Genomic DNA, 27718 nt, shown 5'->3' with positions numbered 1-27718 from the left:
AGTGGCGGGAGCTGATTAACCAAAGATATCATCTGCACCCTAGGGAGAGAAAAAGGGACCCAATTTACTAAAGGAATCATTTCAACCCAATAGTGCGCTCACTTAAAATCCCCAGTTACATTACGGGGTGTAAAAAAAAAAACCAGGAATTTCCTGTAACCATGAGTTTTGGAAGTGAATACACACTAGTGTAATATTACTCCTTCAATAAATCAGCACATAGGTGTTCATTTACTAAAGGAGTAGAGCATTTTGACTTATCTTGGTAAATGAGGTGAAACAAAGTGAAAATACACTTTGCAAAGAATAGCCTCTATAATTATAAGCAAGGAAATTTTTTATTTACATTGTTTTTTTCTCACACGTGATTGGTTGATTGAAGTCAGCACAGCTTTGGCTCATTTATTAAAAAAAGGAAATGTTTAGTAAATTTTCACTTAGCTCAGTGAATGAGGCAAAGCTGTGCTGCTTTCAAACATCCAGTAGTTTTTAAGCAAAATCCAATTTTTTTACATTTTCCTTGCACATTATGGGAAACACTTTACAAAGTGAATGATCACTTAGTTTAATCTCTTTTACTAAGATAAATGTAATGGAGAACATATTATTAGTGGCCCAGGGCCAACGAGGTTAAGGAGAACCTCAGGAAACTTTTGATACTTTGTCAGTCTAGCCTTTTAATTAATATTATTTTTCAGTGTTCACAAGTACTTAGTAATTACCAAAAATATTAGACTTCTTTGAAATTACTTCTTTTTCCACAAAGGTTCCTAGCTGCTACAATATTGCTTGACATTTATTCGTGGATCCACAACATACATTTCAGTTTTTCTGTGCCCCTATAATTGTGTAGGCTTCATTCACTGATAACGGAACAGAAATGCAGCAAAATGTGTATTGTAAGCGTTAATCTATTTGGGGTTTTGTGAGTGGTGAATTCAGCTACCACACGCACAGTGAGAGCTCATATATATATATTTTTATAGTCACAATATTTAGTCGCTTTAAAATGGCTTCAAAAAAGCTTTTCCAATTGGGATTGTATTTAAGATTTACAGAATGTTGTTTATTTAATACCACATTAAATTAAAGGTTCATTAAAGCATTCCTGTACAATTTGAATGCCACATAACTCTCTGTCACTTAAGAGTACTAATCTAATTTAATGACTAAAATGTACTCGCTCATTCATTGGTTTCTGGCACCTAGAACCCAGCATTGATAGTAATTTCCTAAAATAATTTCAAATTAAAGATGTCCCTAACTGCCCTGCCCTCTAGCCCAGCCTTAATAGTAAACCTGAACCTTAACATTTAACTCTGAAATGTAAAACAACCTAACCCTCCTAACCGACTTATATCCCAACACTTAACATGTCCCTTAATACTTAGCCCAGACCTAACATTTAAAAATTGCCTTTGCCCAAAAACTTAACCTAACACCTAAAATGAATATGTAACCTGAACCCTAACACGTAACCTATCACCTATCCTCAACATATTGCTAACCTTAACCCAAGCACTTACCCCCCAAAAAATCTCCTCCTTGACCCTAACCTCAACCCAACCTTTTTTCTAATCCTTAACACTAATTAACCCCTGTAATTACCGTACTGGGAACTATAACTATTAACACAGAAAACTACCTCTTATGAGTGGATATTTCACAGCACCAAGTTCTTGATATTGAATGCTAACACTCCATTACTTCACCTATACTTTCCCTTCACACATTAGATTTGCATTTGCTCCAAAAAGGGTAGAAGGTTCTATACAAAACTGGACACAGAACATGTTTGCAGACTGAATGGTAATTTGCATTATATCTATTAGGGGTAAACACTGTAAAAATATATAGATATATATATTTATTTGATTCCAAACAAAGGAACAGATGACTATAAATATTTAGAACATATGGTACCAAGAGGCTGTGGTATCCTATACAGAAATTTAGGTGTTAGAAAGATATGCTGAAAATTCTGAAAAAGAAAATATAAGATAGACATGCAATACAGTGCTAGTTCTTGCTTAATAGACTTTTCAAGCTTCTTTCCACAGCTTCGTCCAGTTCTTCCTCAAGCTCCTCCTTCTTGGACATAGCCAATTTTGACTGGTAATCTCTAACTATTTGGTCTATGTAGGGGGCACTTTGAGTTCCATGCAGCATCAGGGTCCATTCTTTCAATACGCCTTTTTCTGGCACGCTCCCAACAAAACCAATCTCAAGAACCCAAGTTCCTCTTGGGTCTTCTCCCCAGGTGTGAGTTGTCATGAATGGCCATTTATCAAAACCCACTTTAGAGTCCTCATCTCTTGGACGACGACTCAGCAGAATGGATTTTGTTCCCATTGGTGATGTCATATTGAAGTTCAAGTCTCCACGCCTTGTAGAATTCACAGTTATAACTGCTTGGACATGTTCAAGATACCGAACAAAGTTTTCCTTTCCTTCACAAGCATCTGTTGTAAGTGTGAGCATCAACTTTCCATCAGACGGTATTTTCCTGTTTAGGGAAATAAACAGATTTCACAATTTAGATACATGGTATGTGGGTTGCAGAATGCATTTAAATCATGTGCATGCCTCACCAATTTGTAATACCCAATTTACTAGAAGAATATGCGTGTACGCTATGATAATAATGCTGCCGCAAATCTAATCAAACAGTCAGAGTGTACTCACACAGTGTTTAAAGTGAGCAACGTGTGGAGGTGAGACGCAGGTGCGAGGATCTAGGATTAGAGCGACACACAAACAGACGGACGTGACATACATGCTACACACTCTGGATATTTTTGACTTGGAAGGGGCAGCACAGACGACCCTCCACAAACTGTTCAATCCTGAAGCACCCTCTCTTGTGGCCCCAGGGCCCCCAAATTGGCCCCTGGACGAAGTGGTCACGTTGGGATTTCGATCCTTGTCCACAATCGGTCTGGGGAACCCTGTTTGCACCCGGGAATCCCATTGGGTGATAGATCCATGTTCCCCTGAGGAAGCAGTATGCGAAACGCGTAGGGACTGGATACATGGATTTCCCAACTGAATACGTATGACTTACAAGATGAATTGGAGCTAGGATGCAACTGGTTTTTAATCTTGCTTAAGATGTTATTGATTTAGATTGTACCTTAATGAAATGTATACATGTTTTTATACTGAATATATGTTTAATAAATATCTTTTATACCAATTAAAAGGGGGAGAGGTTACACCCGGAGACCACTGAGGCAACAATTCACTATTGTATTTCTAAAGTGAGCAACGTGGTTGTGCTCACAACCACGATAACGTACATGTAGTTAATTCATAATAAATGTGGTTTGCTAAGCAGGACATGCTCCAGCCTCTGCATATACAGCAAGTGAATGGTGGTGTAAATGCCCACTGTACACAACTTCCACAGAGCCAGTTTGATCTGAAAAACGTTACCTGTGGATCCCACCCTTCCTGAACATGGCATCCTGGGACACACAAAGCTTTCCACTGTCTTTTGTGTGTCTTTCAGTGGATTGTCTGTGCAATTATGGACTCAGGATTCTCTCAACTGTGTACCTTTACTAGAAGTGAACAGGAAGGAAATGATAGTCCACAGCCAGCCAGATCCTTAAGTTGTTGCATCCTTTGGTTAAGCAGAGTGAAGTACAGTATATTACAGCTGTGAGTTGTATTCATGCAAAACATACCTGTATTCTGCTTGATTTGTTAATTGTGTATTGTTTGGCTTTATATCTAAAGTACTGTGCAAGAGTTTTAGGGTGGTGTGAACAAATGCTGTAAAGTAAGAATGTTTTAATAAATAAAAGTGTTAATAGTTTATTTTGTATCAATTAACAAAATGGAAAGTAAATGAACAGAAGAGAAATCCAAATCAAATCAATATTTGGTGCCTTTAAAACAGCATCAATTCTTCTAGGTACACTTGCACACAGTTTTTGAAGGAACTTGACAGATCTTCTGAGGATATAGGTTGCCTCAAATCCGTTTGTCTCTTCATGTAATCCCAGACAGACTACATGATGTTGAGATCAGGGCTCTGTTGGTGCCAAACCATCACTTCCTGGACTCCTTGTTCTTCTTTACGCTGAAGATGGTTCTTAATGACATTGGCTGTATGTTTGGGGTCATTGTCCTGCTGCAGAATACATTTGGGGCCAATCACACGCCTCCCTGATGGTATGGCATGATGGATAAGTATCTGCTTGTATTTCTCAGCATTGTGGCCAACATTGATCCTGACCAAATCTCCATCTCCATTTGCACAAATGCAGCCCCAGACTTGCAAGGAACCTCCACAATGCTTTACTCTTGCCTGCAGACACTCAATATTGTACCGCTCTTCAGCCCTTCAGCGAACAAACTGCCTCCTGCTACAGCCACATATTTCACAGTTTGACTCCTCAATCCAGAGCACCTGCTGCCATTTTTCTCCACCCTAGTTCCTATGTTTTCATGCATAGTTGAGTCACTTGTTTCCACATTGGAGGTATGGCTTTTTGGACACATTTCTTCCATGAAGACCACTTCTGGCCAGACTTCCCCGTACCGTAGATGGGTGTACGTGGGTCCCACTGGTTTCTGCTAGTTCGGTGCTTTCATTTGCTGCATTAAGTTTCCTTGGCCGACCACTGCGTCTACGATCCTCAACGTTACCCGTTTCCGTTTGCTTCTTCAAAAGAGCTTGAACTGCACATCTTAAAACCCTAACCTTTCTTCTGTTCTTCTGTAGCATTTTGCAAATTGATAAAAGTAAACAATAAAATATATATTTTGGAAAGCATTCTTACTTTAAAGCATTTCTTCATACCTGCCTAAAACTTTTGTACAGTACTGTATATCCCATACTTACAGTGCCTTGATTGCTCCAGGAAAAGGGAACATATACTTTTGGAGCTGCTCATTTGTTTACTGCATGTGCCTTTCACACCTCAGTACGCAATCATGGTGGTTGTTTAATAGGGCCATACATCCAACAGTGCGGGCATGGCCCCATTTAAACGTATAGGGAGTTACTGCGCAGGTGTGGAAAATGTTGAACAAGATTTTGGGAAGAAGGCTGTAAACAATGGATTAGGTTTGAGGACTAGGGTTGGGGAGTTTACTATATATCTTAAACATGCCCATTATTGTATATTTTAATACTATTTATTTCTGTCTGGTTTGAACTGGAAGTCATTTATCATTAGATGTTTTTGCTCAACATAACACAGTATATAAGTTCCCCTTTATTATTTCAGTGGAAGATTATTATAAAAGACTGGGCGCTTGACACATAATTACAAGCTACATATTGTATGAGTCTTAGCATAATTTCTCATTTTCACAATGCGTTTTTGCTCATTCTAATCCTGGAATGGCATATTAAAGTGTTTTAAATATTAATGGAGTTGCCTCGCAACAATTGCTGCAGACGACAAATGCTACCCAGCTTCTTCCACTAATTGACAGGGTTGCTAAGGTGCACCACAGAGGATATTCAAAAGGCTATATATAGACCATGCTCTGCAAGTCTATGAGGAGGAAGAAAACAATTATCCATAGTATGACTGAATCAAATCTTAATGGAAGTTGCAATGCAATATCTTAGAGACTGCTGGTTTGTTTTACTTTGCTTGAAAATAATGCAGGTAAAAGCTTAAATATCAAAAGCTAAAGCATCACTATGGTTTCAATATTTTCATCAGAAACTATTTTAGTCACATTTCAATCTGATAATTAGAAAAAAGTAAATACGTGTTTTGAGATGAGGGATTTAATTTGAGGAGCATTTAATCACCTATTCCGGCTATATGTTTGTTCACATTGAAACTGAATTCTAATTATAAGTTTATTATTTCTTAGACTAATTAATGTAGGAAGGGAACAAGCAAAGAAGGAATGATATGTGCAAGGTTTACATCTATGAACATAGGAAATAACAGAAAAATGCAAGGGCTTAAAGCAACTCTTTCCTTTTCCAATATTTACAGAAACTTCCGTCTACTATTTGGCTTAATTAGTGAATAAAACCCAGCCTCAGGGTGTCCCCTAATATCCAATTATAGCCTACTGGGTGCTGCCATCTTGTCCCTCTTACAGCATAAAGGAGGTTAAGTCAAGTGTCAATCACAGCCAGTAAATTAAAGGCCCTTTTTGTGGCAGTCATTGGGCTCTGCGTATGCCAGTAGCCACGGAGAGTGGTTAGAGACGCAGATAGTGGCTTAAATTAGAAAACGTCTAGAGAAACAGTAGTAGTGTAATTAAGTCTGCTCAGAGTGCACATTTTGGGGAAGGAAGGAATGTGTTTGAATTGGTTAATGGAGCAAGTTATGAAGATAGCACTGTTTACCTGCTCGGGGAATCGGAAGGTTTCCTTTAAAGCCCATCCTCAGCCACAACATTTTTAAGCTTGGAAAATGTGGGTTTTTATTTCTGTCTGTAACACCATTGGGGATGTCTGCCCTTGGCGTTGACCTTTATGTGCATTAATACAGTATTTTAACATCATTCAATAAGCATAACAGATCCCTATATAATACATGGGGGGATTCATCAAAACTGGAGCAAACACAATCAGGAGCAGTTGCCCATAACAACCAATCTGCTTCTCACTTCTGTTTGTTCAGTTAAGCTTTGAAAATGAAATATGGAAGCTCATTGGTTGCAATGCACAGCTGTTCCAGATTTTGTCTTCTCCAGTTTTGATAAATTCCCCCCTATGGTGAGTTAGAACCTTCACGCAGATGCTAAATGCTTTTACAAAAGAACAACTTGTACTTTTTAAATTCTCAATTCCAATTTTTCATACAAGGTACCTTGGCTCCTGTATTGATCCACCAATACAATGGAATCTTTCCGGAACAGTTTTCCATTCTCGTGCCATTTTAACCATAGAGCCAGCATCCAGCACACCATAGCCAAACAAGTGATTGAACTCCAAACCAACACCGTTTCTACGCCACTTATGAACTTCATCATGCAGCTGGTTCCTTTTGGATGTCAGCACTGTTAAGTGTTGCATGTCCCTCCAAGTGAGACCTGGACTATTGCAAGACAAAATTAAATTACAATACTGGAACTATTTCTAAATGTGTACTTAGCAATATGTACATTTAGAGGTTTACTTTTAAAACAATTTTAAGTATAGAGAATCTGACCACAAACAGCTAGAACAGAGCAAATTGAGAGAAGAACATAGAAAAACCATTGCTTATGGAGTGTCAAATTCCTGGTCCCCTGATAAGTGCTGTGGTTTTTCCTGCAAGCCTCTATTTCTCTTCCAAATACAGTAGTGATGAAAGGGTCAGCGAATCAAACCACTGAGCACAGTGGGGGATTAGGGATCTGACAGAGTCTTCACACTGCATTTTCTCTTTATTGCAGCAGAAATCAGCATTGTGTAACAGGTGAGTGTTATCAGGGACGACTTTATTTTCCATAATTATTTTGTCTTGTATCTTTCCCCCCAAGGGGTCTCCTTAACCGCTTTAAGACAAGGTGTTTAGACCCCCTTCCTGGCCAGGCCATTTTTCAGTATTCAGCGCTGCAGTACTTTGACTGACATTTATTCCGTCATGCAACGCTGTACTGAAATTAATTTTATACCATTTTTGGGGAATAGATAGAGCTTTCTTTTGGTGGTATTTAATCACCACCAGGGTTTTATTTTTTACTATATTCAGGAGAAATTACTGAAAATTTTGAAAAAAAAAAAGTTTTTTTTTTACATTATGTTATAAAACAACTAATATTACCCACTTTTTTGGTAACATATAAAAGACGGGGTCACGTCGGGTAAATAGACACCAAACATGTCAAGCGTAAAAATTGCGCGCACTCGCAAAATCGCAAAAAACTAGCATACCCAAAATTGGCCATAGGCGACGCTTTAAAAGCTTTTACCGCTCATCAGTTTAGTGTTATCAGTGATTGATGGCCCTAGAACTATTGCTCTCATTCCGACGTTCGCGGCGATATGTAACATGTGCGGCGTAATGGGTGCAATCGTCGTTTTCGCAGGTATGCGCACCTGACGCATGTTTACATGCGTGTATGTAGGGGTGGGGACTTTAAAAAAAAAATTTGTTTTTTTTAATTCTTTTTTGTGTAACTTTAAAAAAATTGGGGGGGGGGAAACTTTTAATTTTTTTACTATTTTTTCACTTTTTTTTTTCACTTAACTTTATTGCTATCACAGAGGGGGCTGAGAAACCCCCTTATGTGATAGCAAAAGAGGTGACAGCAGGTTCTCTTTATGACATCAGGGGGTCTCCAAGACCCCTAATGTCACCTAGGACCCCCCTGAAGAAGCTGATGAAGCAGAGATCTGCTTCATCAGCTTCTCTCCAGCATCTGAAGCTGGAGAGTGACACAAGAATGCGGAAGTGATGTAATATACAACACTTCCGCATTCTGACAGCGGAGAGGGGACCGGAGGGAGCTCGTGTACCGAGCTCCCTCTGATCCCCTGTGACAGAGGCACTATGCTGGTCCCGGGCTCACACCGGAGCCCGGGACCAGCTTGACAGCGGGAGGGGGGGAGGGGGAGAGCCGCGGAGGGGGGCGCACGTCTCAGGGCTTCATACAAGCGATCCGCCGGCTCTATAGCCGGCGGATCGCTTGTATATTAACGGGCATCGCTGCCTCTTTTCAAATAGCGGGGATTTCTTGCTCGGGCGCGCTGTATACACGCCCAGTTACATCCAAGAAGCTCCCGGCAGGCCGTGTATACACAGCGGCTGGCCGGGAGGTAGTTAAGGGTGCACTGCATCCTCACAAATTACCCTTAAACCTTTACAATTGAAATAGGGGCCACCTTCCCTACTCATACCCATTATAGCATGCGTTATTTAAAGTGGATCTCCAGGAAAACCTTTTTAGAATTATGCCCTGTAGAAACTAGTTACCTCTAATGATGGTAATTCTATGTTTTAAGTAGGGATGTACCGATACCGATACTAGTATTGGTGCCGATACTGAGTATTTGTGCAAGTGACGAGGTGACGTGGTAGCATGGAGCAGACTTCCCGGCCAATCAGGAAGCTGTGCGGCGTGTTATTTCCATCCCCCTGGCTTCCTGATTGACCAGAAATCCGGCTACATGCGTTCTCATCACCTGGCTAATCAGGAAGCTGGGCGGCAAGTCATTACACGCTGCCTGGCTTACTGGCTAATCTGGAAGCCAGGTGGTGAGGCATTATATGCTGTCTGGCTTCCTAAATTGGACTTCCGGTATCGGTGAGTACCGAAAAAAAATATCGGTACTCGTACTCGATACTGAAAAAACAGTATCAGTGCATCCCTTGTCTTACGTGCTGCTGTGTAGTCAAAATGCTAGTGCACTGATGCCGGTTAGTACAGTGAGCTCACTTCTTTCAGCACTGCGATTGACAGTTCCAGCTCTCGTACCATTCGGGGATTGCGGGGTTTAATCACTTCCTTGCGTGAGAATGACAGGATCTTCCCTCTTTCATTCACAGAACGTCTTGTATTCTGTGAATAGAATGCTAGAAGTTGTGTGAAAGGACAAGGGCAGAGGAGGGGGAGAGTAAACAACACAATCCCTACACTGTATGAGAGCCAAAACTGTTAGTTATGGCACTAGAAGAAGAGCACTGACTATAATATCCGGCATCAGTTAAGCTAGCAAATTTACACTACACAGCAGCACTCAATACATATGAACCATCATTACAGGTAACTAATTTTTACAGAACATAATTCAATTTCTTTTTTTTCCTGGAGTTCCGCTTTAACAATGCAGGTGATCTTTCATAGACATTCAAATTATTGTCAACAAATATGGATGGTTTTTTGTTGAATACAGAAATGAGCGCTGTGTCTGTGAACCACAGCAGGCAGTCCTGAGTCTGGGATGAACCTTATTGATTAAAGAAGAGCTCCAGGCATTAAAAAGAACTTACCCTTGTAGTGGTGCTACTCCCACACTGCAAGGGTTAAGTGCTTGTTTTGTCTGGGGGGCTCAAATAAAGCATATATACTCACCTCATCCTTGGTCCTGCAGTGATCAGTGCTCACCTCTTTCCCCCTCCGCTCTAGCTGTGAAATGTCCCTCATTGTCCTCACGTTTAATGGAAATCAATGGACCTGCATTAAATGTGCTGACGTCAGAGGGGAGAAGAGGCTGCAGGGACTGGTCTAGCTGTCCAGTGAGACCAAGGATCAGGTGAGTATATCTGCTTTATAATGAGCACTTAACTCTTGCAATGCAGGAGGGGGGGTAGCTCCACTGCAAGGGTAAGTTTTTTTTAAATTCCCAGAGTTCTTCTTTAAGTACTTAGATAGACTGGGTTGGATTTGTTTAGGCAATGAGTGTTGTGAGTAGTCTTGCCCATTGCAAAAACATGCTAGCTCAGCCTGGCTGTCTACAACCCATAAACTGACACTTGGTAAAGCCAATCTACAGTATTTATAATGTCGGTAACTAGGTTGGATCTCTCTGGTAATAAACTCTATGCTTGTGTAAAATAACTTGTGAACATACAGGACTGAAGGGCCCAATATGTTAGACACTGAAGTCTATAAATTCCCCCGTTAGGGATAAGTACATTCAAGAGTTTATATTTCTTTGACATTTCGGTAAAAATCAAGGGATGTAGGCAAATTTTGCTATTTTGACTAAATGCATTGGAGTAAATTTGGAAGTCCAAATGAAGATAGTTTTGGTGATAGTTAAGGGTGCAATTGGCTTTAAATGGTTTTTAGGGGTTACAGTGGTTCATTAGGGTTTATTTAGATCATTGCATTGCAGTAATGCATGTTACATTTTAAATGTAGCCCCAACACACCTGGCAATGCACACTATTGTGTTGCATTAGAAGAAAAAGTCACATCCTATTTTAAAATGTTCTGGGTGTGTTGGCACCTAAGATTTTTTTGCAACATTTAAACAGGTCCTTAAACTATCTTATTTTATATTTTAGTCAGAGAAAAAGACAGTAAAAAGTAAAATAAACCATTTAAAATGACAAGTAGCAATAAATACGCACACAAAATAGACTTTCTTATGTGTTTACAAAAAGAAAGATAGAAAAAAGTGATGGTTTTAAGAAATGTTTTATATCAAGTCAGACAGTTAAAGATAATTCTGTATGATGAATCCAAATATGGAAAGTCCCTTTGAATTTTTTTGCATAGCTAAACAACATGTATTGTTTACTGTCATCTGCCATATATGTAAAGAAAATCCCATGAACATACTTTGCCTCAAGGGCCAATGCAAACACCCCAGCTGCTTCTGGTGCTGCCGCAGATGTTCCTGAGTGACGTAAAGTGCAGTTTCCATATAAATCTGTCGTAGCCTGAAAACACAAATTAATAATTTACAGGTCACACAGTATTACGAAAGTCATATTATGCAGAAATAGTCTGAAAGCCCTGAAATATTTATCAAGCATCACTTTTTGTATTAAAGGCACCACACTTTGATGAATTCCCTCGGATCTGCTTTTAAACCCTCAAATTAAAATATATACGTATGCTAATATAAGTATTTCTGTATTTTCTGAGTGCAGTGGTGCTGGACACTTCTTCTCAATGTTATTAACAGACATGTAAGTAACAATAGGAAAAACATTGACACTGCATTGTAAACATTGACACCCCGGTCTTTGCCACATCATTAATTCAATTTTGGGATAAGCCTTAAAACCATCAAAAGTTGGAGAAAGGTTTCATTTGTATGTAAAGGGTGGAGAAGGGTTAGACCCACCTCCATGTTTATGTTGTTGTCTGTGTCCCACCTGGGAAGATACCCCCCACTATTGTCATTAGAGCAAGAGATAAGGGGAAATCGTCCAATGAGTACAAATGTCTTGGTGACAATAGTCAAAGTTGAGAATTGCCCTCACATTTGGAAGTTCTCATTTCCTGTTGCCTCTCCAGCAAGACACAGACAGCAAACAAATTACCTGAAAAGGTTTTTAACCTTTCTCTGCTCTAACCAAAACTAAAAAAAAAGTTTTGGCAATAGACACTCTTTAGGCATAGTCACAACTGTCCACAGTTATCTTATATTGCTAAAAATGTTTTGCAAAGACACAACTTGCTTTCCTTTCTCATAAGTTACAACATTGGCAGATGATGAAATTCCATCTTTCAAATGCTCAGCCACCCCAATGAGCAATGAAAAAAACTATTACATTATGCTCCAAAACAGCAATGTGCAAGTTGGTACTTCTTTGAGCCCAGCCAGTGGCATGATAGCAAAGACCATTAAGATGCAATTATAAAAAGAAATCCCATAGGCAGTGAAGAACGACACAAATACAGCCTTAGACTTGTTGACAAGCATGAGGAGCTAGTATGCCCGGTTTATCTGTCTATTGACAAGCATATTGTTACTAATAAAAAGAGGGATTACTACTGGGTAACCATGCTTTGGTAACTTCAATATGAAGGCAATTAGAGTGAATCTGTCAAGGCTTCTGGAAGTAATGATGACCTTAGACATTATTAAGCAGAAAAACACAAGAAAGAGCGCTACTACCTGATATTGAATGGCATCTATACATGAGAGAAGAAACAAATATATTTAAGTGCCGTGGTATATGACATATGGAAAGGGGGACCCTACCCAATTTATAATATAGTGTGAATCTCTATTTCCTCGTTAAGGCCGACTGGTGAAAGGGAGTTTAGTTTGTAAATCCAGAACGTCTCCCTTTTACATAGAGTGTGAAACCGTTCCGATGGTGATAGGTGGTTAGAGATATGCTCAATGGCAAAAACATGGAGATCCTGGGTGTTTTTGTGATGTTTCGAGGTAAAATGTCTGGGGACACTGTGATCCAGATCCCCTTTCTGGATTAGACGTCTGTGGTCGCCAATTCTAGCTCGTAAAGGGCGTATAGTGCGGCCCACATATATAAGTCCGCAGGGGCAAGTCAGTCCATAAACCACATGGTCGTGGGAGCATGTGATGAATTGTTTAATGTAGTATGGTTTCTTGAGGTGGTCAAAGAATTTGGTTTGACCGTGTTGGATAAATTGGCAAGTTAGGCACCTCGGTTTTTTACATTGGAAGATTCCGACCCTGTCGTCAAATAGAAAATTCTTTGATGTAATGTCCGATTCATGAGTTTGACGACTGGGTCCTATCCTATTTTTCACGTTCCTTGATCTTCTGAAATTGATGGTGGGTCTGGGGGGTAGGATTGGGCCTAATCTGGGATCCTTTTTTAGTATATGCCAGTTTTTATTGATGACATTTTGAATGGCCTTAGAACTATTGTTATACGTGGTGATGAACCTAATGTTGTTATTGTTAGTGGTGTCTTTTCTGTGGAATGATCCTAGCTCCTGGCCTGTGGTTTGGTAGGTTGAAAATGCCTCCATAATGAGGTCTTCGGGATACTGCTTGTCTCTAAACTTGTCTATAAGAAGTTGGCTAGAGGCGGTGTAATCGATATCGCGGGTGCAGTTTCTCTTGAGTCTGCAAAATTGGCTTTTTGGGATGTTTCTCTTCCAACGGGGATGGTGGCAACTATTGTAATGTAAATAAGAATTACCACCCGTGGGTTTGACGTGGTTGCTGGTGGTGATGGTGTGATCCGTGGAGGAAAGCTCGAGATCCAGGAACACAATCTTGGCCTTATTGATCTCGTGTGTGAATTTTAACCCAAAGTTATTGTTGTTGCAGTGTTCCAAAAACTGAGAGACGCTGTCTGGTGGTCCGTCCCAAATGATAAGGACGTCGTCGATGTAACGTCCATAAAACACCAGTTTATCTGCGTGGGGGTTGTTCTTCAGGATGTATAGCGCCTCCCAGTGTCCCATTGTCAGATTCGCATAACTTGGTGCATAGTTGGCACCCATAGCCGTCCCTTGTATCTGTAGGTAGAATTTATCTAAAAAGGAAAAATAATTGTGAGTAAGTGTAAACTCAGTTGATTCTAAGATGAACTGGGCCTGGTGGGGATTGACTGAGGACTGGGATAGAAAAAATTGTAGAGCTTGTAGGCCCACTCTGTGGGGAATGGAGGTGTATAAAGAACTGACGTCCAGAGACAACCAACAGTAAGCGGGATCCCATTTGTAAGCAGATAAAGTGTTAATGAGGTGTCCGGAATCCTTGATGTAAGAAGGAAGAGTTTCAACTAACTGCTGTAAAAATTGATCGATATATATGGAAAGTCCGCTGGTAAGACTGCTGGTGCAGGCGATTATTGGACGTCCTGGGGGTTGTTTGCTGTCCTTGTGCACCTTGGGTAGATGGTAGAAATATGGGGTGCTTGGGAAGTTGGGATGCAAAAAAGCTTTTTCTTTTTTGTTGATAATTCCTTTAGCCAAGGCTGCAGAGGTTAAAACCTCGAGTTCTCTGGAGAAGGAAGGTAGGGGATCCGCTAGGAGTGGAATATAGGTGGTAGTGTCAGACAGTAGTCTGAGTGCTTCTTTCGTATATGTGGGACGGTCTTGGATCACGATACCTCCCCCCTTATCTGCTTGTTTAATAACAATGTTACGATTGGACTCAAGGTCTTTAAGAGCTTTATTTTCCTGTGGGGTGAGGTTGGGATGGTGTTTTGCGTTGCTGCACACTTGTAAGAGATCGGCATACACCACATGATAAAATGTATCAATGAAGGAACCTTTGGAGTGTGCTGGAAAAAAGGTTGATTTTGGTCTCAGGTTGGTGTGGATAATAGCAGGATTGACCAAAGCTTCCAAATCAGGCTCAAAAGTGGAGTTGAGATCCATAAGCTCGTACAAGGTGTTGAGGATGTCACCGTCCTGTTTATCGAATATGTCCGTTATGACCTCCATATCTAAAGATATGTTCGGGACAGCTGAATCTGGAATGGTTGTGGGTGTACTGTGGGAGTAGTGTCTCCGGAGTGTAAGTAACCTAATAAATTTGTTCAGATCTTTGAATAAGATAAAAGGATCGGGTTTGGCGTCCGGGGCAAAATTTAGGCCTTTCTTTAACAGGGAAGTTTCGTGTATAGTCAGTTTATGTTCCGAGAGGTTGAAAATTTTTATTGTGGAATTGGCCCTAGGTGTTCCCTTCTTGCCATTTTTGCTGTGTTTACCTCCTCTAACTCCTCTTCTAGTTTTTTTCTTTTTATTTTTTTATTTTTTTATTTTTTTTTTAGACATTATTAAGCTGCCCTCTGCTCTCAGCTTGCAGCAACCTTTACCAAGCAGATTGCTCCGAATTTCATTTCTGAGGACCTCAACTGCCTACTAGTCCTTGAAGAAGGTAGTCATGACTTTGCATGTGCAAATTGAACCGGTGGCCTGAATTTTCCCCGATCTGTCACAACTAATTAAAGTTACTGCCCCACTGCTGGCATGTCTGCCTACTGCAGGCTTCTACTTTAAAAACTGACAGAGAGATGGCTGATGGACAGATCTTTACATGTCCCATGTCCCCAATACAATGTCCCATGTACCCAAGCAGTAGCAAGTAGTGAACATGCATCTTTGTTTCTACAAGGTACACATCAACAACAAAACTATTTAAATTATGGCATTATCAGGTCTTTTCTAAAATGGAATTAATTTTATAACAAACTGTTTTAGTGAACAAGATGGCTGCCACTCATGTATCCAGCTAAATTTATTTTCCACAGAGTAAGGTCAAATGCTAAACACTAACAGGGCTATTCGCAAAAGGGTGAAGAGTTTGGAGAAGGCAGGGGAAGTGAACAATCTAGGACAACATAGCTGAACTGGAATGTGAGGTGAATTGGAGAATTTTTCCAAATCAGCTATGTTGTCCTAGATTGTTCACTTCTCCTGTCTTCTCCAAACTCTTCACTCTTTCGTGAACAGATCAGTACATTTTCTGCATTGTGTTGAGATTCAACTTGGACCACCTGACGAGGAAATCTTTCTGTGTCTACAAGAGGTGTTTGACTATATCTTAAATAGGAACTCTCAAAGACTGAAGAATGAACAATTCACTGATAATACCAAGTCTGGTAAAGTTTACCCATTTATAACACAGGAAACTTCACTGAGACAAAAGACATTGAGAGGAATTTATCAAAACTGGAGCAGGTAGAATCTGGAGCAGTAGCCCACAGCAACCAATCAGATTACATCTTTCCTTTTCAGAACGTAACTGAACAAACTGAAAAGAGAAGCTGATTGGTTACTATGGGCAACTGCTCCAGATTCTGTCTGATCCAGTTTTGATAAATTCCCCCCATTGTTTTTAAATGTAACAATTTAGTTCAACAAGCCTGTATGAACCTCGGAGAGGAACGCCTCACAGCAAATGGCCTGAGGACTCAAAGTGAATTAGAACCCCCAAGCTATTGCTTTAAAATGGAGATACTAAATCACTCAGGATTTTTTGGCTTCTGGATAAACACAGGTGACTCACTGGCCAAAACTGCTGACAACTAAACTTATTCATAAGACAAATTTGAACAACTTACAGAAGACATTGGGACAAAAGCTGGAGCAGCTGTGCATGGCAACCATTCACCTTCTCTCTTTCATTTTAAAATCTTAACTGAACAAACTGAAGATAGAAGCTGATTGATGGCCCTGGGCAACTGCTCCAGTTTCATACATGGTATGATTACATGTGGTTGGTGACAGATGATTGTTCCTGGACGCAGGGTGAATGCAGTCTTATAGTTTGTCCCAACCCCCAGGGCAGCCATCAGAAATTTTGGGGCCCCTTACATGGCTTTAGGCCGAGGCCCCTGCCCTGCACCGCTGCCCCACACTGCCGCCACACTGAGCCAGTCACATTAGTCTCTGACAGAGGAGCTTACACTCTAATATCCCCCCACAGTCACACACTGTTATTATTAGGGATGCACTGATACTGGTTTTTCGGTATCGAGTACCGTTATTTTGATTTGGTACTCGCCAATAACGAATACCGATACCGGAAGTCCCATTAAGGAAACCTTCCTGATGTCTGTAGCTAAAGTATCGGGCCAGGCATTGGAGCATTTGGGAGAGTACGAGTACTCGCCCAAATACTTGGTATCGGTGCATCCCTAGTTATTATTATGCATTTATATAGCTCTGACATATACTGCCGTGCTGTACAGAGAACACTGAGCCAGCCACATCAGTCTCTGTACAAAGGAGCTTACACTCTAATGTCCCCCCACAGTCACATCGGTCTCTGTACAGAGGAGCTTACACTCTAATGTTCCCCCTCAGTCATATACTATTATTATACATTTATATAGCTCTGACATATGCCGCCTCCTCGCCTGTCACCGCCGGCCTATACCCATGCAAGGGTCCCGGGCGGGCCCACCAGGCTGCCTGGGCCCCGTATATGAGTATGGACCCTACCCCCCTGATGGCGGCCCTGCCAACCGCTATAACTGTCACTTTTCCTGGACAGCTTTGTAAGTGTGTAATCATGTAAATGTGAAGAAAGTTATTAATGAAAAAACAAATTCATGTACTTAGTACTATCATTAAATATATACACTGCAAACATTAATCAGAGTACAATATTCTTTATGATAGTAGTCCTTTCACTGTAATATGTTTTTAACACTCCTTCCCAGCCTTTGTCTCATATATTTTCCTGTATTTGCACCAGCATAGAGAGTTTACATCTAACATGCAGCTTGCTAATTTCCCTCTCATAATACCAAACATAAAGCCAAGGCACCAAACTGTATGAACTATATTGCCAAGTGCAGTAACTGAACCATTGCAACTCAAAGGATGTTTGGATTGTTTAAATATTAACATATTTCTCATCAGCCGCCAGTGAAAGCCTCACTGGGTTTTTTAGCATTTAAAATGAGCTCTAACAAAAGAACATCTGCTGTTTCTATTGTGAGGCTGGTGCTGTATACGTACCACGCCAGCTTCGGGATTTCGTTTTCTTCCATTGCTGAATGTGGAGGCTAAAGTGGAAGAGCAACTTTCATCATATAGCGCAGTCCGACCGTCATTAATAGCAGAGTTTATAGAGATGGTCCACATGCTGGATGCATAGCCATCGCAGTTACAGTCATCATAACTTCCTCCATCTCCAGACGCCCAGACATAGATACTTCCTTTTCCACCGCGACCCTGCCAAAGACCATTCACATAAAATCAGTGTGATCAAGAGTACATTACTTCTGCAACTTCTGCACAATGTGCAAATACAGCACATTTGCTAAATAATGTAATTTAGGTTTATTTTTAAAGTGTTTGTCAGGCAATATTGAACAATCATAAACATCCCCCCAAGTTTTACCCCTTTAAAAGACTGTAAGTACGGAAAATATTTGTTGATCTACCAGGAATCCAGAGTGCTCCTAACATCTTGTATGGACTGACAATAGGGCCTTTGCTACAATGAAATTTCAACGAGTGTTGTTGACCTGGCCTGCTGGACTACAGAACTCTGCCTGTCCACACCCTTTCTGTCCCTCTTTATATGCAATAAGACAATGCTGCTGCCTTGAATCAAAAGAGTCAGCCCTGTGTGTAGGAAAATGGCTGTTGGGATATGTAGATCTGGGGATGGGTGGTGGCTCTTACGTCAATAAGAACTGAGCTCCCGGCAGTTGTCTTTGCAATTTTGCAAGCTCTGTGATGATATTACAGGTAGTAATTAAAGCTGTTAATTACTAAGGGAAAAAAGGAAGGGAGGAAGGGAAAAAATTTTTGGGACATTCTATAGAGGAGGAGAGGATGTTTGGGTTTAAATTTGCATACACTTTAAAGAGAGCCTGCCATGACCTGCTTGTTTAGGCATCTACATTTTTAATTAGTTATACCTGAGCAGGCCTACTTATATATACATCCCATTGGTTTAGCTTGTTGTGTTTGAGTCTGACATTTCTGATCTATTGCTAGGACAGTTGGTGCCTGATAACCTCTTTCCCAATGTTCCAACATGATATACAAAATGAACATTTACAGAGATTCTATTTAGCTGTCAGGTATATTATAGCACAAGGAGGATTTAGAGAAGCACTGAAGCAGTGTATCCATTACCTTGTGGAGTGGGTCATGTTGGAGGTCATATTTCTGACTTCTCACACTGCACACTTCCTCGACTACCTCAGCAATTCTAACCATTTTTTATGGTTCTGACCCTTACATAATCCATCCAAATCTAAAAAAGGTGTTGGCTAGAAGCACACTTTAAAGCTCAACTCTGGGATAATTTTGATGTCTTTATAAGGTGGTCTTGATGCAACAGCCACCTTTAGGGTTAATGTACATATGTATGCCCTGCACTCCTTACAGCGATTGGGACCAATAGCAAATGTGGTGCTCCCAGTGATAATCATGGATGACGCCATGCTCATCAAACTTGTAGAAAGAAAGGATCAACAGCACTCAGAAGATATAATTAAATCCTTGTGTTCATTTATTTAAGAGAAGCAACACATACTGGACACATAGGCTATTGGATGTATGTGATGCTTCTCTTCAATAAATAAACACATTATTTAATGATATCTTCTGAGTGCTGGTGATCCTGTCTTTATACATTCAGGGTTAATTCACCCCATATGTGTTGGGGCTGTGCTGGCTGTTGTTTCCAGTGCAGCCCCAACACAAGACAAAGCAATTTGCCTTGATACGGACGATCTCGGTTTACACCACTTTGTTGGAATTTGAAAAACGGCGGTGTGCGCTAAAAAAAAGAACACCATGCTGTAAATTTTTTCAGCGTAGTGGGTTGTGATGTGGAACAACCGCCTCGCACCCTACTGTGCCCATAAAACAGTGACATTTCAATAAAGTTCAACAAAAAAAAAGCACACAGTGCGATGTGCCAGGATCGACACATCGGCACTGTGTCGGACAATGCACACCAGCCGCAGTGCATTTTGCGCAGAGGCTGGTGTGAACTGGCCCTAAATCAGGAACACTCCCCACACAATACCTCTTTTTCATCATAAGATGTCTTCAGTCCTTCAGGCTGAATGATACCCAGAACTTCAGGAAGGGTGAGAGCCCTTAGTTTGGCTTAAATGTAAAAAAAAATTCCAACAATTCCTATGTGTCCACTATGGCCTTGTTTACATGTGGTGCTGAATGTTTCCTTGGCAAGAACCCCCCAGTGTTCAATATGTCAACTGTTTAAAAGCACCTTGTACTGAGGATGTCCCTGACAGGGAAGCTCTAGTTCTTGTAATGACCATGGTCTCAGCACACCTGCCATGAGAAAACTATGTTGGCTGCCTCTGTTGACCTTTCTCAAAATGCTTGCTGCTTTTTGCCTCTCTGACTTTTGTCAGTAATTGCTTTGCAAGAAACTTGCAGCAAACGTGAAGATGGGACAAAATCAGAACTTTTACTCTGCATATGTTTAACTGGACAGCAACTCAGAAAGTAAAAAAGCAATTAGCTCAGCATGGCAACAAGATAACTAGTGTTTGTTGTCTAGGTTCTCTGCTTCCAGAAAATATACAATTTGAACGTTTTACTGAGTATTTTTAAGTCTATAATATACATTATAGTGTGTGTATGGAAAAATGGAAGATTCAGGGCAGGCAGTGAAAAGGTTAGTGTATGAATTTAATGTATTATTTTTATTAATAATGGTAAGATATTGCAGTACCCTAGCTCACCTTTGGTAAACCAAAAGGCCCATGTGGGTGACATTGAACATTATTACTTTGTAAAGGACCATTAATAGAGCATTGTTACACTATAAAATAGAAATGAATGCGTCGGTATGAAAAGAACGCTTTTCCATTAGTGTGTTTCTTTCTGCTGAGTGAATCAAGAATGTTTTTCCTGAACTGACCTCAAATACTGCGTCAACATCTATATACAGGAATAGGATATTATCGGCAGACAATGACCCAGATATGTCAATGCAAGAATATTTAAAGGAGGCACCAATGTTTCGCTCATGCATTACAGAAAAAATCCCATGTATGTATCCAGCTGAATACCAAACATGAGGAAAAGCACACTGTATCTGCAATCTGAGCAAATAAAACACCATTCACCTGGTTCACCTGCCATAAGTCAAGGTGAACCAACTGCCTTAGGTCCACTTAATAGCCAAAACTGCTTGTGGAAGTTGCTCGAACTAGAAGTCTCTTTTAAAGGGACATGGGGATGAGTTTTTAGGTGAAATGACAGTTGTTTTCTATGTGCCCCGTTCACACAATACATGTAGGGTGGTGTGCAGAAAAACGCAGCTCAATTTTAAAATAGGCTCCTATAAAGGAAATTGCACATGCATGCAACCTACCACCATCAGTGTATTAATGTATTTGCATCTTTATGGCAAAGGAGATGATAGGTTGAGTTGATTTATTTGATCAGTTTTGTAGTTTAAATCTGTTCAAATGTGGGCGAAAATTGCGGAAAAAAAACTCTGCGTGTCTGTGGCCAGCATAAAACTAGCTTAAGTGGTATGTTCATATCCTTTTAAAGGAAACATATACAGTATAGAGAATCTTAATTGCTGAACCTTCCTTGTGAAAATGTTGGTGGCATGCTGACTTAGTGGTTTCAGAAGAAACCTGGACCAAAATGCAAACCCGAAGTTCTGACTTCACTCTTACTTTCTAATATGCATGCTTGGAGCCAAGAGCCAGGCAACTAAAATATTGTAAAGATGAGTATAACTGGGTCAGGAGATGGGCCTTAAAGAGACTCTTTGCCCTAAATGGTTAGGGTCACAAGGTCTCTTTAAAACAAGGTGGCTAGAGGAAAACAATTATTCTAGCCATCTGGTAAAAGAAGCAAGGTAATGTGCATATTAGAAGTCCTCCAAGCTTTAAAATCTGAGGCAAAATTGTTAATCTGAAGATCTAAGCAATATCGAATTATAAAGCATATTTAAAGAATCCTCTGGAGCTAGACCTACAAGTATGTGAACACTAAAAACTACAAATCAACTAGATGTTGGTCAATACCATGATCAGCCATCCCTAAATTGTATTCAAAATTGACGAGTACCAAAATAAATGCAACCCATAGCAATACCAGATGGTCAATTAAACACATGCATTTATTAGAAAGCATTACAATACAACATAAGTATTTCTAATAAATGTATTGGTTTTAGGTGGCCATCTGGCGCTTCTGTTGCTGCATTTATTTGGGTCCTTGATGTAAGTTTTGGATTTTAGGGAATTTTTCACTGATCATGCTATTAAGCTACTAATGTCGACTTAATCTAATGTCCTGTAATCTTTAAAGGTCCAAGCAGCTGTATCATTGGAAATTATGGAAAATGTATCCTATGACTCAGACGTCTTATTTAATGTTTGATAAAAGAAAAACTGTATAACAGCTGGCTTGGATAAACTCCAGTGGAGCCAACGAGCTCAATTAGCAATGTAGAAGTAAAGGTGGTTTATCAAACAGTAGTTTGCAAAACATATAACTATGTCAGTATATAGGCCTATACCCAGAAAACCTAAGGGCTATTTTGTACCTGACAATACCTGGGGCCCGTTCACACCATAGTGTTGCAATAAATGCACTCATTTGAATGACACCTCAACGAATCTCCTGACGACCGTGCATTTCAGTGCAATGTAGTGCATGGTACTACGTGCATTGCGTAGTGGTGCAGTAAAATCCTATGAAATATAAATGGTACAGTGCATTTTTTCTCAAGGGTGCTAGGTTTGACTTGTAATCTTTGCCCCAAGTAGGTTCACTTAAATCCTAAAGTAGCCTTTATAGTCCAGCAAAATTGTGGCCTGAACTAGAACAAAGGCCAGGAGTAGATCGTCCTTTCATCAAGCATTTTCCTTACCTGTGTTTTAGTGTAAAGCAAGTCTTTGAGTAAAAAGTAGCTTCTATATAATAAAGAAGTGAAGTGGAAAACTGCAATAAAGATGCCTTCTTTTATGAAGAGGTCGAGGTGTATAGGAATAGGCATATATTCTTGCAGGTTTATGAACAGCATACATTGAAGATTTTGTCTTCATTGAATGCCAAATTAATTTGACTGTGGCAGTGTGAGTTGACATATTTGCCGATATCTAAGTGACACATTTATTTGTTGCGAGGTGTGCTGATGTAGCTGCTGGCTCTCATATAGCATTAGTGGCTTAAGACTTCTTTAAAATGTTGTGATGTAATGGCTCCAAAGGATAGTGGAGACCTGTACCAGAGAATGGAGACAAAACAAATGGTGGTTAAAATGACCATTACCTTATTTACGCCGTCTGCCATGGCCTGTAAGGTCAGTTCTCTGGGCCCATCCACTGTCTTGCCATCATCTGTGGGCCCCCAGCTGGCACTGTAAATGTCTATAATTTGTGGCATATGACTGATTGAAGACGCTTCAATTATATCTGTCATAAAGGGCTGATCTAGCATGCGAATACCTGCAAACCCATATTGAAACAGTTAATATCATACCATACAGCAAAATAAAAGTATTAGGCATTTATTATAAGCATTCTGTACAAGATGAACTGGCATACTGGAGGTCAGCCGCCTATCAAAGCCTCATCCAACATTCTGTTTCTGGGAAGGAGAAAAATCACTTTTTTGGCAGGGGCTTACATCAAATACTCACATATTGTAAGACTCAAATTGCCAAGGTCACACACCAAGATGAGGATAGTTATTTTACAAAAGTGATAGGTATCATAATGGTGAGCTTTGAGCCAGGAGAGAAATAAGTGTCATCTGGAACGGAGTAAGAACCATTGTTGGTTATGTGTTTAGATGAAGCACTGAGATCTCGAGGGATGCTGAATTAAGTTCTACTTGCTTAGAAGAACATTACATGTATGAATACAGCATTGTGATGAAAACAGAGAGAAAAAAATATAGCTTCCTGTGTATCATAGATAAGCATGCACATGGAGACTAACATCGCACTACAGTGCCATCTACAGCTCAAAAGACAAAGTACATCAGTATATGTTGTATTTCCAAAACCAATGAGATTTAAAAACAAATTGTGTGACTTAAATCAAAATCCTTATTCTTGTGTTAAAGCTTTGTGAATTAAGCCTACAGTGTTCTGTATTTGAATGCCTATGGCACAGTAACGTAAAATATATGGGAATAATATTAAATTTTCCAATAGGACTAGAGATCTATATTAAGATGTATTTAAATGATAATTGTGTATTTATTTAAAAGGTCAGTCAAAGTGATTTTTTAGTTATGGATTGAGCCTGACTGCTTATCTATTTCCCCCTCACAAAAGATGTTTTTTTTCTGTGGTGGACAGATCTTCCCTTGAGGGAACACTTCCCTTGCAGTCTTGTAAAGCCTCCATAGGGATATATGCTTTGTGTCCCTGTAGTTACTTGTGGGACTGGAGCTTACCAGAATACCATTGACAGGCCTTCTATTTTTTAACTTCAGATTGTTACCTTTAACACATCTCTACTGGGGATGCTGCAGACTTTTATATCAGTATATTGCAATCTCCTGTACAGCAGGACCCTGGGAGTAGGGAAAGCAGCACAGGAAGCCAATCAGGTGCTAATAAGCAACATGCTAACGGGAAAGAGCAGAGTGACAGAGGGATGAGATTATCAGGTTGCTGTTTCTCCTTCATTGTCAAATCATAGGGACAAGGCCTAGTTGTATTAGTTAAAGCACAACTCTGGTAAATCAAATCTTAACCCTTGCAGTGGGGCTACTGCAAGGGTTAAGTGCTCGTTTTGTCTAGGCAGTTAAAAAAACAAATAATCAGCCGAACCGCGATCATGGCTTGCTACACCTCTCCCTCCAGCCTGTCCCTTGGCATCCTCATGTCTAATACACTGTATTGGACGTGATGAATCAGAAGACCTTAGACCGCTGGAGCGGAGAGGGAGTAAGGCTGATGGAAGCAGTCTAAGAGCAAGCCAGGATCATGGCTCGGGTGAGTAAAACTTTGTTATTTTAGCTCCCTAGACAAAATGAACACTTAACCCTTGCTAGTAGGGGAAGCCCCACTGCAAGGGTTAAGATTGTATTTGCCCGGTGTTCTGCTTTAACTGCAGTAGAGAAAAGGTCATTTCCCTAGGCTTGTTGTGCTGTGTAAATCTCAGGAATAAATGGTTTTATATACAAATCCTTTGGAAGCTAAAAAAGCTCCCTCATACACATTTCATCCGTGTATTTGGCTGTTGTCCTGAAGTTCAATGTTTAAGGTAGAGCCATTTGCGTACCCCCAGTTGAACAAACCAATCAGCTGAAGCACAAAACAATCATTTTCATATCTTTAAGTTGTTTAACTTTTGTCATTAAAAGAGACGGAATCAATCCTGGCAAATGTATCATTCATGTTATAGCAAATGACTATTTTCTTCATGCAAACAGTTGCTTCCATAAAAACTAAAGCATGTATAGTCAGCCTTAGACAGGCATACTTAATAATGATATTTCAAGTTCCAGAAGTTTTCAGGTAGAGTCAAATAAAATGTGTCTTAATGCTCCCCGTGCGATATTGGCAATATGTCACAGTTACAAATCATGTTCAATGCACTGTAATGGCCTTGAGCTCTTCCTCCAGTAACAGATACCAGAGGCATAACAACATGGGCTATTTCTAGCTGTTAAAATATATTTTATTGCTTTCTGCAGAGAAGCCAAACTGTGTTGCTCCATAAGACACAGTAGTTGTGCCCACCGAGCCCCTAGCTAGCTAGCTTCAAGTAGTCAATTACAGCTGAAATAATGATGAGATGAATTTTTCAAGGCTGTTTATTATTGTATATTGTCATTGTGTGGCTATCGTAGCCCACCGAAGCTTTTTGTGCGCACAGATGTGCATAGATGAACACAAAATAATGACATCATAGGTATTAGGGAGAGAAAACAGGAGCCAACTAGATTATGACCTTCAAGCTAGTTGAACTCCAAGTAGATATACCTGGAGTTCAACACACACAAATAGTGCGGTTATTCATTCATTAATACATCATGAATCTATTTTTTTTATGCAGCTAGGATAAGTACATGTCAGTCAGTTGTGCTGCATGCATGTGCTGACAGGGAACTTGCTGACAGGAGGAGAAAGCTGAATAATGACTCATCCATTTTCTGCTGCTCCTTCACTGTCCAGTAAAAGACTGTGGGCAGGGAGGTGACCAGGCTGTATTGTTTAGCTACAAGAGAGAAAAGTTAGGTCACTGACTTGGCTGTGTTTTTTTACAGCGCTGTGTAAATCACAGGAATTGATGGACAGAATTACAAGAATTTTGTTAAGTGAAGCAACTCCAAAATATATGTATTTTAAATGTGTATTTTGCTTTATGGCTGGAGTTCAGCATTAAAGTATAATTAAAACCAAGAAGGGAACGATGAAAACCCCTGTTAGTTTTCTTTTCCTATCTGTTCCCTTCACTTTGTAGACACAACAGGAACTGATGGAATAATATCTCCAAAGTGAGGGAAATGTACACTGAAACAATAGTCACTGAGGCTAGGTTCACACCAGGGCGATCCATGACCGCGTGGCAATCGTGCAAGAAACCATGCAGATGGCCGCACGGTCACGGAATCGCCCACCACCGCCGATCGAGCTGGTGGTGCCATTATTTTCTAATGGCACCTCAGTTGCCCCAGGCAGATACCGCGTTGCAATCCCGCACGATCACAGTTAAAAAAAGAGGTACATCTACCTTTTTTCAGCGTTTGCCACGTGGAAATAACCCCATTGAAATCAATGGGGCCACGTGGCAATTGCTGTGTGCAATCGTGCACAGTTGCCGATATCTGAACCTAGCCTGAAACTAGTGTCCTCATTGGAAGATTTTCCCTTTATTTCTGTTCTGGTGGTAACTCAAAATTTTGTTTTTTCCCTCACCCTCAGTCCCAGTGTTGGTAGTCATGAGGACAGATAGAAGAGTGCATCTCCCTAACAATGACAGCAATAAAAACGTGGCAGGTATAGAAACCCCTCACCACTTTATCCAAAACAAATATAACTTTGATAACTGGCTATAAATAAACTTTAGTGCTGCAAAGCATTCGGTAATGAATCAAACAAATGTTAAGTAAAAAGTACAGCAACCCAAAACAAGCAATCTAAGGGGCATATTTAAGAAGTGGCACATAATCATTCATCACTTGATGTCACTTGGCTCTCTTGGATGTATATAGAGCACATGATGAATCACGTTCTTCAGTGGGAAAATCCAGTGGGAAACATCTGCTTTTACTTTTTTTGGCTTTGACTACTGTCATTGGCTTCAGTGAAAGACCAATTCTGCTAGCACTCTTCTGCATATATTTGATAGCCTACTAATCAGGTTTTCAGCCTGACATTCTCATTTGTATATGCCAGTATTTGGGTTTTACACCTGTGGCCTGACACCACTAAACTACATGGATTTCACAATTATCAGGCCAGAGAATGAGGTTGGACCTAAGTTCTATTTTACAACTATGCCTTCAGATAAAGCTCTGTCTAATCTGAGTAGTTGACAAATTATAGTTTACAATATTTGATCACTGCCTTATTAAATAAGCCAAAGTATCTTATTAAATATGATTTATATGAAGTATTTTAGGAGGTTTACATAGTAACAGTAACAAGACTTTAAATGTCAACATCTAAAAATACAAAACTAGGGCAAAATAGTTGCTAGCCCATTGCGTTTCCATGTAGACTCTATCCTGATCAAACCTCCCAATCCATGTCCATCTTCATAACTTCCAAGGTCCAAAATTGTTGAAGTAAAGTTATGTGAAATCAGAAGTTATAAAACTAGCGCTCATGTTTAATAGCCAGGACCTCTGGGTTTTTGATTACCACGCCCAATCTCCCGTAGAGAAGCCTGAGACCCCTACAAACTGTGGGTTTTCTGGTGCTAATAGTGACCAGCTTCTTTACTGGCTCTGATCT

At 40.1% G+C, this 27718-nt stretch overlaps 1 protein-coding gene and 1 long non-coding RNA gene across 2 annotated transcripts in view; one reads left to right on the top strand and one right to left on the bottom strand.

Annotated features, from left to right (window-relative positions):
- The first annotated feature begins 141 nt into the window (after positions 1–141).
- On the top strand, positions 142–21002 carry LOC108793311. The gene is made up of 3 exons (XR_001941638.1): positions 142–242; positions 8963–8967; positions 20991–21002. It is a non-coding gene; the product is annotated as an uncharacterized LOC108793311 (long non-coding RNA).
- PCSK2 (proprotein convertase subtilisin/kexin type 2) overlaps positions 1851–27718 on the bottom strand; it is a 146610-nt gene continuing 120742 nt past the window's right edge. Inside the window, exons 8-12 of the mRNA XM_018564223.1 lie at positions 23071–23246; positions 17794–18009; positions 11203–11303; positions 6798–7025; positions 1851–2506 (exon numbers count right to left, since the gene is read on the bottom strand). Of these exons, the coding sequence (XP_018419725.1) occupies positions 2020–2506; positions 6798–7025; positions 11203–11303; positions 17794–18009; positions 23071–23246 (1208 nt within the window). The 3' untranslated portion in view covers positions 1851–2019. The remainder of the gene's footprint in view (positions 2507–6797; positions 7026–11202; positions 11304–17793; positions 18010–23070; positions 23247–27718) is intronic.

This window comes from Nanorana parkeri, unplaced genomic scaffold (genome assembly GCF_000935625.1).
Source record: "Nanorana parkeri isolate BGI_ZX_2015 unplaced genomic scaffold, ASM93562v1 scaffold737, whole genome shotgun sequence".
Lineage (NCBI taxonomy): Eukaryota > Metazoa > Chordata > Amphibia > Anura > Dicroglossidae > Nanorana > Nanorana parkeri.
This window is presented reverse-complemented; position numbering and strand designations above follow the sequence as displayed.